The 12,841-nt window shown below is 45.4% G+C and overlaps 1 protein-coding gene and 1 long non-coding RNA gene across 2 annotated transcripts in view; one reads left to right on the top strand and one right to left on the bottom strand.

Annotated features, from left to right (window-relative positions):
• Positions 1-4,699: 4,699 nt before the first annotated feature.
• Positions 4,700-10,919, bottom strand: CCK (cholecystokinin). The gene is given in 3 exon segments (NM_001245152.1): positions 4,700-5,100; positions 9,088-9,345; positions 10,845-10,919. Coding segments are annotated over 2 exon segments (393 nt in total). The 5' UTR covers positions 9,344-9,345; positions 10,845-10,919; the 3' UTR covers positions 4,700-4,963.
• LOC121469373 (uncharacterized) overlaps positions 9,352-12,841 on the top strand; it is a 31,248-nt gene continuing 27,758 nt past the window's right edge. The window contains exon 1 of the long non-coding RNA XR_012054616.1: positions 9,352-10,769. This is a non-coding gene — a long non-coding RNA (uncharacterized lncRNA). The remainder of the gene's footprint in view (positions 10,770-12,841) is intronic.

The raw sequence follows: 12,841 nt of genomic DNA, 5'->3' as shown, positions 1-12,841 counted from the left end.
GCACTGTTGTGTGTTATTCAACTTTTTTCCTGTTCTTTTAAGGTGATAAATCTTCCATCTTGATCTCTTGCTCTCATCTCTTAGTTAAAGCAAAATAAGAGGCCATCTTTTTTTAAATTCTTAGACACAGAACTGGTTTGAAAGTTTTCAGATTTTAAGTTTGCTGAAATCAGTGAAATTCGAGTCAAAAGAAAAAAAAGAGAAACAAATGTACCGTTTGCTTTTTTAATTTGAATTTTCAGAATGCAGGATTGGATGTTTTATGGTTTCTGTATTTTGAGGAGGAGTTTGCACTCTCCTGCTTAATACAGTGCAAAATGTGTAGTAACAAAATGTGAAAGTACAGAATAATGAGGAAACAACCTGTGTTTTTCAACAGGACTGAGGTCTGCTGTTAGCCAATATCTTTGTTACTGAGGGAGGGAACATTACAGTGATGAAACATCAGGTAGTGAGGAACTCAAAAAACCTGCACATGTGGTGAAAGCTAAGTTATGGAAGAAGCTCCCTGGAGGAGGGAATAATCAAGCAGTATCTCAAAAAGATTAGACAGCCTCATTGAGGAGAAGGATGTGTGTGTGTGTGTATGAGGTGGAGAGGGAAATAATAGCATTTATATCACATACTTGCTACAGAGAGAAAATGGGACAGCAGTAATGCCAAAATAAACTCGTGGAGGGCTTGCATTAGTGTGACGCAGTGCCCTACGCCAGCTGCGAGAGAGGCTGATGCCAGGGGCACAGCCAGGGACTGCCCGTGAGTACAGACACTCATCCTTCCTCTCTGCACAGCCCTGAGCCTGATGGAAGCTCGTGTTGGAAAGTTAATGGTTAACAGGAGGTATCCAAGGAGGAGAAGCAAGTGCCAAACTGGGGAAGGCGAGAGCTGATTCTGAGATGCACAGAAGAGAGAGTGCTGAAACTGTTCTCCACCCTTGCAATATTCAAGTATCTCAGGAACTTTTCTGGATGCATCTTCGCTTCTGGTAATCCTCCTCTGAAAGCTGGGTTGGAGGGGAGAGGAAGATGAGGTGCTAAGGATTATGTCTAAGACTGGGCTGTAGATGGATCCTGGAATACAGGAGAGCCAAGACTGGCTAAAACCACCTTTTGAGACTCTTCCCCGCTTCCTTTTACATGTATCCTAAGTATTGGATGGCCCACAACATACTGCTATTGTGCACAGTGGTTTAAGAACTCCTCCCAACTCCCTGAACACATTTACTGGCAGCTCTCTGCATCGAATTGAGCAGCGCAGCCATGCCAGTGAGATGTGTCCTGCCTTCCTTTAGTGCAGACAGCACCTGCTGCCTGTTGCTTGTATTCACAGTGAAGAATTAGCCTCGTTCAGCTGTTCTACCGCATCTCACTGGGTGCTGCTCAGACCTGCTTTAATTCACTTAACAAGCCAATTGAACCACAGAATGCTGAGGAAAAGAAAAGGCCTGAAAGTTACTGGTGCTAAGCAATGTCATTGGCTATAATGTAAGCAGTGGGCTTTCATGCGAGAACTGCATATGCTTGAGGAGCCAGTAATGTTTGTGTTTAAAAGATGACAGAGATCTTTGTCCTGCTGAAATGGGTTTCAAGCTGTGCTGAATCCAATTGCTGTTCAATTGACACAGGTACTTAGAAACTATTAAAGCTTTAACAAGCACACAGCACACAATTTTTTTCTTTCTTTAAGGGAATTTTAATGAACTTAGGGGATACAAAAATTGAACACATTTAGAAGACTTTCACTGTTCTGCTGAGACACTGAAACGTTCATCTTGTTTGACTTGCAAATTCCTCTGTGCAGGCCTTGGAGAGGGGAGTGCCTGGTCTGCTGGCAGGCTTACTGAAATGTGCACAGCTGGGCTGCAGCTGCAAACATCTGTCTGGGGCATGTTGCTAGCTCACATGCAGCAAGGATGGAGCAGCTGGGGATGCATCAAAGCCAGGGAAAGGAGAGCAGGATCCACATGTATTCCTGTATGAAATACCAGGGGACATGGGACTACTCAGGGTCAGGTGCACTGGTGCAGGTGAGGTTTCCCTCACATGCTGCCCCAGCTCCCAGGGAGAGCTGCCCCCTTCTCAGGCATGAGTGCTCTCTCTTTCTTGCCTGGGTTTCCCTTCATTCCCACAAGGAGCACTTGCTCTTTGCACCCTTTTCACAGCTGTTGTATGCACAACTCTGCAAAAGCAGAACCACAAGCTTTTCCCAAATAATTTATGTGGAGTTTGCAGTAAGCTGCTCCATTCATGGAGATTTGCCCAGCACCTGTTTTGAAATAAAACTAATAAAGCTGGAACAGAACTAATTGAATCAAGTTCATGAAAGAAATAAACTGCAATTAAACACAAAAAGGTATTGATTTTCTATTTTGCCAGTTTAAATTTAGCACCTATGCACATGCTTTCATAAAAATAAATTTAGATAAAGCTAAATTAAATGTCAAGAGAGTTGGCAGCGCCAGAAATCTGACATCCCAGACAGCACCAGGAGGTTGTGTCAATGCACTGCTGTGTGTGCTGGAATCTGTGGAGCACTTCTTGGCCCAAGGCCTTTGCTGGATGCAAGGGGCTCCTACCCAGCTGCAGAGCCTCCATTCCTAAGGCTGCCGTTTCCCTTGGATTAAAACAGGGCAGCCTGAAGAGTGGCTTCACTAGTGTCACTAGGTAGGGTTGCAGCTACCAGTGCTGCGTGACTTTCCCAGGTTTGCTGGCTCCCCTGTTTAGCTCAAATTAGCACCTCCAGGTCACCTGGCAGCTGAGTGGTGTCTCAGCAGCCTTTACAGGCCTTTCCCATCTGGGGAATTTCTTCTGTCCCCAGAGGAGCAGGTGATGGATATTTTTATGATAATGAGGATTTTGTTGCCGAGCTGCCAATAGCCAGCAGCTAACAGCCACCTCCCCCTTGCCTCCAGGAACAGCACTGTGTCCCAGAGTCACAGTCCCTCTTCATAAATACTGCAATTGCCTCTGTAATTCTTTATTCTTGACCCTCACTTGTGTCAGTCAGGTTCTGAAACCATTTTTGTGTGTCAGGAAAAGACACCCCTGTTCCTAGGGGAGCGACATGTAAAAGCTGCCAAATCCATCACCTGACTGCACTGAGGGCTGTGCACTTTCATAGACATCTTCAGAAACCTTCAGAATAGAAGAACGGGAAAGAACATCTTTGTCTCTCCATCATCTGCCTGTAGGAAATGAAACAAATGAGAAAAAGAAAAGGTTTGGTTTTTTCCTGGTGATAATATTCCACAGTAGCAAGGATTGATTTGTAACATCACCCACTCCCAGACCCCTGCAATATATTACAATTTTACGTCTTTCATAAATTTAAGCCAGGAATGGAAAGATTTAAAAATATTGCTTGAATGTTCCTGACATTGATTTAAAAGACAGCAAAACAGATACTGAGTTTTCTCTCAAGTTACTTTTAAAGAAATATCTCTTTGGTGCTAAATGTATTAATAAATGTGTTTTTAGATTTATTTGTATTTTCCTGAAGTTAAAAAAAACCCAAAATGAATGGTTTTAATTTCTTGTTTGAAAGTTTTGGAAAAAATGGGCACTTTGCACTATTTTGCTGTGAGCAATAACCAAAACCAATGAGAGAATTCAGGTGATTTAGGACTCATTATTCTTGGAAAGGAACCTAAAAAGGCTAGGCTAGGTGGCTTGAAAACTGGTTGACTGGGAGGAGCTTGAGAGGAAGAAACACAGAGAAGCATTTCCATGTTTTCTGCATGAGATGCACAAAAAAAAAAAAAAAGGTGTTACTAGAGAAGAAGACTCCTGTTACTGTTTGCTGAATTCTTCCTTTCACTGCAGATTCTGCAGTGCTGTTTGCTCTCCCAGCTGCTGCTGGAAGCAGCTCCTCAAAGTGTTTTTGTGCTCAGCCCTTGGCACAACCATTTTGGCTCATTTCCCAATATTGATTTTAGAAGAATTTTGGTTTATTGCAAATATTTTCTATGTAAAACACTTTTTTTGCAGCCTGCCCATGGGCAGATGGGAATGACTGCAGCAACTGCAGGGTGCTGGCTTTGCACAAGCTGGGATCACTGCCCAGCTCTGAACCTGGGGCCCTCTGCCCTGCTTGAGCCAGGTAAGAGCTGGGCAGAACCTCCCTCCTCTCCACTGGGCAATGGCCAGCTCAGCCTCTGTGATACTTGGGATACCTCTTTCCTGGAAGGACACTGTAACTAGACTGCTCCAACAGCTCTCCCTCTCAGGATCACCTTCTGCTCTGTTCAGGAAGCTGTCTTCACCCCTCCCAAATGAATGTTTAGCTCACCATGCAGCTGGGAATGCTCTGTTTATTCTGTGATTTGCAGCCATCAGCAGAACTTTCACATTGAATTCACAACATAAAACAAATAAGCCAGGATGATGAAGCATGTTGGTGTCATCCCTCTTTTTCATTGTTTTAGCATTGTTGGCTGTTCACTGGAAAGATGTGGGCTCAGTGTATAACTCAGTCCTTTGCAAACAGGGTCACCATGAAAATAGCTGGTCTTTTCTGGCAGTATTGTGCTGCTGTGTTTATATTTTGACAAGTTCCCTAGAGTTCAAAGCTATTGGGACAGACACAAGATTTCTCTGAAAAATAGATAATCTGACAATTCAACCCATGGAATATATTTACAGTGCCAAATAAAGGCATTATGATATCTTTCTTTTATAGTAAGACACCCAGAAACATGCAGTGGCAGGACAAGAAGAGATAAGTGAAATCATTTTAATATAGTATCAATGTATGAGAAACCACAAAAGAAAGAAAATGTTTCTGGAAAATTCTGCATATGTATGTATTGCATTGTATAGTCTTACAGACAAACTTATGTCAAATACATGATTTTAAATACTTTAAAACACTGATTTGAAGAGGACAACAAATTGATTTATCTTTTTTTTGTACAGACATGGGAGTGTGATTTTTTTTTTTCCTCATTGCTATAGTTTGCTGTTCTTCAGGAAGAATACTCATATTCTTCAGCACTGCGGCGTCCAAAATCCATCCAGCCCATGTAGTCTCTGTCATTTATCCTGTGAGTAGGATCAATGCTCTGTACCCTGTTTCCCATAACTGAGAATCTTCCAGTGGAACCTAAGGAAAAAGCATTTGGGAGAGCAGAGAGTAAGAGGACACATTTTCCAGGTTCACCCGTGTTCTTATCTGGCTTGTGCTCATTAGCAGATGTCTGCAATAGTTGAAATGGACCTAATACAGGTCATGTAACACCACTGTCATGTCACTGGGGAAAACATCAATAGAAACATTATAGGTAACACCCTGGAAGTGGCTTGGATTTTTTCAGTGCAAAATAAACAGATTATTTTCTACCTCCTGCTGCAGGAACATTCTGCTCCTGCCTGACAAAAAGGAATATAGATAGATTTTTCCTTTTTTCTTCCTATTTTACTATAGAGAGAGAATCCAAACTATTTCTCACTATTCCTATAAAGCCCCATGTCTGCTGTCTCATTCTGGGAGAGCTGCTTTACATGTAAAACAAGTCTTCTTGAGAGCTCAAGCCTGAGACACCGTGGCCCTGTGTTGCTTAAAAATGTAAGTACAGGAGATCTTACAGTGCAAATTTGGCAACAAACAGGGTAGAGTTATGAATCCTAGATTTTGTGGAAAAGTGGGAATAGTCCTGAAGTGGAGAAAGTTGTGTCTGGACAGTTATTATGTGGAATTATGCAGGCCTTTTTACTATGTCAGGGATTTTTTTCATTGCTTATCCAAAGCCTTCATAATTCTTTTCACAGCAGAGTCGAACGCTGAGTTCTGATCTTGTCTTATCCTTTCTGTATGCCTTGCTTAAGGCATCAAAGAGACACAAACTATTTGCACGGATAATTTATGCTGTAAAAAAATGGGCTGCAGTCCTGTTTTCACAGCATCACATGATGTAACTAAAAAATACAGGGACAGGTAAATTGCTTCTCTCTGTACTCCCTGGAAACAGACAAAATTGATATATAACAATAATTAGATGGAGGTAAGCTTTGAGTGAGGAAGGGACAGATTTAATATGTTAGTATTCAATGCAGACTGAGGCTTGAGGAATACTTGAATTGATCAAAAAGGAAAAGGAGCCCAAATTAAATCACATAGATCTAAATCTACACAATTGCTTTGCTTTCAGTTTCTTGTGTTTTGAACAAATCTCTATTGACTCTGAACTTTTATATTTTAACGTCTTCCTCATGTAGTTCTTTATAATGAACATGACTCAGTGAAACAAAAAGCAACTGCATTGCTTTGTTAGTGGTTGCAGGGAGTTGAAGGTACACACACAAAAAAGCCATTAAGACATTTACCTACAACAAAATAACAAGAAAAATTAATTTTCCCTAGAATAGAATGGCTGTCATTAAATGCTCATGAAGCTCATGCCATTAAATGCCATGAGGTTCACATTCATAACCCCAAAAGTGTAATTAAGGCAATGACAATGGGTCCTTAGCACAATAACCAGGCAGGGCTCAGGCAGTGCAGAACCATCACTCAGATGTCGGTGCTTAAGAGACTTCTGAGCTTGCCATGACCCGAGGGTCATAAAGGCTCCCCTGGTGCCACTACTGTCTGGCCAGTCAAGGGCTCCTTAGAGGACATTAAATGTGCCTGTCACTGGCTTGAGAGGCACCACATCTCTTCTGAATGGCACCAGATTCAAGCTGAAAGCCTGCAGATGAATATAATTGAAAGCCTGGGTCACAAATTTCCTAACATCACCTTAATTAGCTCTCCTCAATCCACTAGAGATGTCATGTGGGTGTTGCAGGATCAGTGTATGATAAACATATTCAAAGTTGTAGCAGTTCAGCTACAGGACTGCCATCAATCCCTAAGCCCTTGAGAGAACTTAGCTCTATCACTGTTTTAACTAGAAATACTTTGCAAAACCAGCCCTTCATGGGGGCAAATGCTACTACTAGTGACTGCTAACACTAACAAAAGCCCAGACTCTCTCTGGAATTTTCTAGTGATTATTATGGTTTAGATATTAGGTGACTAATACAGTAGATGTGAGTGTTCTGCAGAGATTTCTGAAGTACTGTCCAGAGTCTTCACATTAAATGAGAATATAATGTTTTGATGGGAACACTGTACAGAGGTTACAATTTAAATAAATACTGGTTTTCCTGTGAATTTTCTCTCCTGTAACCAGCAACTACATCTACAAACTAGAGTCTAACTAGTCTAGTCGCATCACAAGAATCTCATCATTTGCTTCCAGACTATTTTTAGAATTAATTATATATGTCAATAATAGATATGCAGGAAATTGTCCCTAATCTTAATATTTACAAAAAAAAGAAATTTTAAATCCAAAGGGTGTTTTTTTTTTCTTTATCTGGTTAATCTATTTGGAAATGTCAACCACATATTTAAGACAATATAATGGATACATAAACTAGAATGAGGACTTCAGTTTCCATGTGGGTGGGCAATAATGACTATGCTGGGGAAAGGTAATGAGAATTCTGCTTTGCAGAATGCTGCAGTAACAGTCTTATTCCATAACAGCCTTAAGTGCAGCACTGAATTGTGGAATTTCATATCTGAATTATCTCTCCCTTTAATTACATGAACAGCTAAAAATTGTTTCATACATGGATATCGTGCAAATTGTTAACATGAGATGAAATCTTTCAGGCACTATTGGAAGTAATTAAGTTTTCTGTTGTGTTTAATTTGGCTCTGTTCTGAGTACACAGAGGAGTGTGTATGGCTGCACATGTAATGCACAAAACCAGATGTGGCATCTCTTAATTGCAGACCACCATCACAGATAAGCATAGGACTTTGCTGAGCATAGAGATCAGAGGAGAAAGCTCTTTCTTATATAAAGTGAACTTTATCCTAAGCACAGTCTGGGGCTAGGTGTGAATTAATTTCTCAATGTCTGTATATCCAGATAATCCTAATCCTAATTACTGGCTTCTCTTGAAACCCTCTTTCTTTCTTAGATGTCTTTTCTGTGTAGAACAGGGCAAAGGCTGGAGTGAGGCTTTCATGAGTAAACAAAATTTCTCTAGTGGCTCTCACTGAGGTTGGCAGCCGAAAGGCCACAGCAATTAGGCTGCCCATGGTGTTACTCTGTAGAGACACCAACCAGTACAGATATGAGACAGCTCAAAAGGAAAAATGTTTTCTTGGGGAAGTTTCAGTGGTCAATGATTTTGAACCATCATTTTTACTGCTAGCACCAATGGCATGCTTTTCTGCCTATATAAAATATATTCTGTAAGGTGTCAACAGGGATAGCTTTACTCTTTCTCTTATGTAATACAATTGTTTCCTCAAGTGGCTAATAAATCTCATTATAAAACTGTCCTGTAATCCCACTGCTCTACTGATTATTCATGTCCTTGTTACACAGTGACATGGAGGTTTTAGATTGTGCAAGATTGTGTTCCCAGACTGCCCAAGACCAAAAACCTACCAGGAATCAATGTGTGTGGAAGCAAATATGCTTTTACTTATCATTGATTTTAATTATTGCACTAATAAATATGAATTCAGTGTTTTGAAAGCTTTCATGCTATCATCATTTCCTCTGGGAACATTTATATGAAAAATCCAATACTCAGAATATTTCCTTGGTACAGGGATTTCTGACTGAAGTGAGGCTAGCCATTTGGTCTGCATTTATCCTCAGAAAAGTCTTCCTGCTCTTCTAACTTTAAAAGAGGGAGGGAGGGAGTTTCTTAACTAAATTGAAAGACTTCAAGGAAAACATAATTGTTTTATCTGAGATACAACATACTGAAAAAGAGCACCAAAATAATAAGGCAATGAAAATAGTTAAAAATAAAAGCTGAACTATAACCTAAAAAGTCAGTGACATTTTCTCAGGTTATCTTTATATGACTCTCAGTTAGACCCCGCTACAAAGAAACCCTTTTTTTGGCAAGGGTTTGGGAGAGAGCATTTGAAATGCTGCCTACTTCAGGGACAAGCAGGCAAAATCGAAATCCTATCTTCTCTAGGAATTCATGTTAAATGATAGAAAGGTTATCTCAACTCCTAGGAAGCCCTGTAGGAAATCCTAGTGGCACAGAAGCAGGCTGTAACCAGTACCTTTCCTGGCTTGCTGGAGATACTTGGCCAGCAAGGCGCCGATGTTGGCTCTTTGGTCACTGCTGGCATCCAGCCGCTGCAGGGGTTTCAGGGGCCCGGCAGCCGAGGGAGCTCGGGAGTGCCGCTGGTGCTCCGGCAGGCTCTGCTCCAGCTCGGCAGGCAGAGGATGCCCATCGAGCGTGCCCAGAGTTTGCTGTCCGAGGGAGCTCACCGAGAGCACGGCGAGGAACACGCAGATGCATAGCCCGCTGTACATTGCTGGGGAGAAAAGGACAGGGAGCTGTTACATGGTCAGATTTACTACGTTTTGTGCAGCCCCTAACCCCATCTTCCATTGGGGATGGTGGCTTCTGAGCAAACTAGGCTCGTGTTGGGTCTTTTTTAATGTGGGTACCTGCAGGATCTGTCTTAAGTTGGAAAACATATATGTGAATGGCTAAATATCCTTGCTAAAGAGGAAGGTACATGTAATTAATTTTGTTTCTTCGATCCTAGTATGTGCTGTATCTCCCTGATCTACTCGATTCTTATTTGCTTTTCTTTTTTTTTTGAAAGATGTATTTCATAAAAACTTAACAGAGTTGAATCCATCTCTGTGAAAAAACTCGTGATTCAAACATTTCAGTATTTTGCTATTGCATGAAACCCCTGCTGTTATTACAGATACTCGGCTTTGACAAGTTCTATGAAGAGCCTTTTATTCTACCAGTCTTCACTGATTTGAACTTTAGTGTTCAAGAGGTTTCATCCTATCATACACAAAAAGAAGAAAACCAAAATCTTGCCGCAGTGAAAGAAAAACCAAAATCTAATACTTTTGTCCCAAAACATTTGGTCTAATAGCTTGAGTGGTAAAAGCTGTCTAGTTAAAAGCTGTAAGAAATAAAGTTCAACTTAATAATCTTCTTCATACTAAACAAAGAATTTAGATTTCTACTGCTTTCTTGCTAAGCAGTGTACTAAGCAAAACAATGTTGGTTTACTAAATCATTTTATCACAAGCTCAAATGGTATTTTTTCCTGGAAACAGAAAAATTACTCTCAAATCTTAGAAGAAACAAACTACCTAGTACTTCATGCTATGCGGTAATTTTCACTTATAAATACACATGGATTATCTCAGCTGCATGAGATTTTTTGAACTGCTTCAATTCTCTAAAAGTACACTTAACAAAAACCTTTAAATTTTAAAAAGGGATAAAATTAAGTTTATTTAGCCAACACATAACACTAGATCAAAATAATTCACAGTATATAAACCATGAGGGTTTTAAAATATTCTCAGGAGATGAGTGAAGAAAGTTGAAATGTCAAAATGTCACTCCAGTGTGGTTATTAGTGATGTACCCATCTAGGTTTGGGTACTTGAAGACTGATGGTGCATTGCACCTTTCAGCTGTCCGGAGTCCTGTATTTTTACACACATACATATATATGTCACACACACACACACATATCTAAGTACTCATGTCTTTGCTATGGTTTCCAAATCCCACGTCCCACTACAGCCGGCCGGTTCCCCTCCCACCTGCCCAGCGGTGGGAAGCCCTGCGCGCCGCTCCCCGCACCCCGCGCTGGGGTCCTCCCGGCTGCCCGCGCTCGTCGGGAGCGGCCGGAATTCTTCCCCGCCGGGAAGCGTTTCCTCGGGCACGGAGCGGGATGCCCGCCGAGCCGCCGCACAGGTAAGCTCCAGGCATGCCCATTTCCTTTGCCTCCCCGCCCTCAGCAGTGGTGCCGTCAGAAGAGGCGCTCCCTACCTTTCCGCTGCGCTTTTCCAAGGTCCCTCTCGAGTCGGGAGCAGTGAGTCCCGAGTGTGCCCAAGCAGGGAAGTCGGGGGAGACTCAGCCTCGGCCGCTTAAATAGCGGCGGGCACCGAGGCGGTGTTTACACATTTCTGACGCAGCCGGGGCCCCCGCCCGCTTCAGCCCCCCGCTGCCGCCCCTCCCCGCCCCGGGGACCGGCACCGGGGGTGTGTGCGCTCCGCGGGGGGAGCGGGGCTCCTTCCCCGCCGCCGCGGGGTGCGGAGGAGCGCGGCTCCGCGGGGCTGGCGCTGCCCCACGGGCCGGGCCCCGACGGGCGCTCCCGGCTCTCCCCGAGGGAAGCGCCTTGCTGCCTTGCAGCTGGGCAATTAAAATGCTCCTGACCGGGGGTATGCCCACACCTCCGTCCCCTGCCGGAGGCTCCAGGTGGGGCTCATGCCCTCAGCACCGGCAGCTCCGGCAGTCGGGAGCCGCCCGGAGAGGGGGAGGCTCGCCCTGGCCGCGCTTACCGGCGCTGGCAGGTGCGGGGTCTGGGGCATTGGGTTGCATTCTCTGAGGCCCCCGGTGACCTGAGCCCGCGGTCGCAAATGCCTCCATCCTCCCCTTCCTCTCCTAAACATCTGCTCGGGAAGACGGGACACTCATTTTATTTAAAAAGCAAAGTAAAGCATAAAGCCATGGACGATCCCCGCAAAAGACGTGAATGAAGATGCCTTCGGCATGGGTTCTCCCTCGCTGACCACAGAACTACTAGAGTCTCCTCCGGCCGCCGCAGGGAACACTGTCCCTTCCCGCGACCTCGGCCGGGCCGGTGCCGCCCCGAGGCGATGCTCGCCAGGTGCGTCCGCAGCAGCCTCGGACACTGTCCCGCCCTCCCGCCTCCTGCTTTTCGGGGGTGGAGGAAGCGCCCTAAAGCTCGGGCTGCCCGGGCTGCCACGCCGAGGCCGCAGAGGGACGGGCAGGACCGGCTGGGGCAGCCGTGCGGTTCCCCCGAAACTCTCCGCAGCTCAACCCCCGGGAGCAGCCGCTCCTCGGACCCAGCTCTGTGCTCAGGCGTCACTCCACCGAATCTGTGCTTTAGAGTTTACAGTTTGGAGGCAAGCGAGTGGGCGGGCTGCTTTTCCCTCTCCATGAAGGGAGCTGGGCAGCCCCGAGACACCGAGGCTCTCCGGGGAGCCGCCTGTGCTGTGCGGACCGTGCTGGGGTGCGGAGCGCCGGCCGGGCCGTGCCCAAGCGGCAGCTGAGAGGGCTCCAATCCGCCAAGGCAGGGCACGGGGGGGGCGTGTGTGCTCTTAACCTCTTAACCCAGGGCTCCTGGGGGGAAAGTGCGCTGCTTCCCGTCCTTCCCGCAGCGCCGCTCCCGCCTCACGCCGCCCCGCGCACCCCCCGCGCCCTTCCCGCCGTGGCCCGCAGAGGGCGCCGCGGCCCCGCGCACCCCGGGGAATCCGGCGGCACGAGGGACGGAGATCCAGGGAAAAGTCTCGAGATCCCGCGGCAGGGCGGCGCCATGTGCCGTGCGAGCGGGGAAATGCCAGCCTGCTGCCACCTCCTCCGCGCGGGGAGCCCTGGCTGCCGGTGCCCGGCCGCGCCCGAGCTGAGGCGCCGGTGATGATGGAGCGGACGGGCGGGAGAGGGATGCCGCGGCTCCCGTGTCCCGTCACCCTGGTGGTGCGAGGCTGGGAGGTGGCGGAGATGGCGATGGACAAGCTCTCTCACCGCCTCCCAGCTGCTGACACGGTGTTGCCGAGCGGGATGCGGCACCTGAGCTGCGGGCTGCCGTTCATCTCCCACATTGGCGCTGGCATCGGGCAGCGTCATCATCCCGAAGTGCTTTTAAAAAACAAAATCAAAACCTCATTTGAAAAGGGAAAAGTTAGTCGAAGCATATTGCTAGGGAAAGTAACAGCCCTGAAATTATTTCAGCAGTACCTGTCCAATGGCTCTGTCTGTCTCTGGAAAAAAATCTCGGTAATATTCCAGATAATTCAATTTCA

This window comes from Taeniopygia guttata, chromosome 2 (assembly GCF_048771995.1).
Source record: "Taeniopygia guttata chromosome 2, bTaeGut7.mat, whole genome shotgun sequence".
Taxonomy (NCBI): domain Eukaryota; kingdom Metazoa; phylum Chordata; class Aves; order Passeriformes; family Estrildidae; genus Taeniopygia; species Taeniopygia guttata.
Note: the sequence above shows the minus strand (reverse complement) of the source record. Positions and strands in the feature narration are given on the sequence as shown.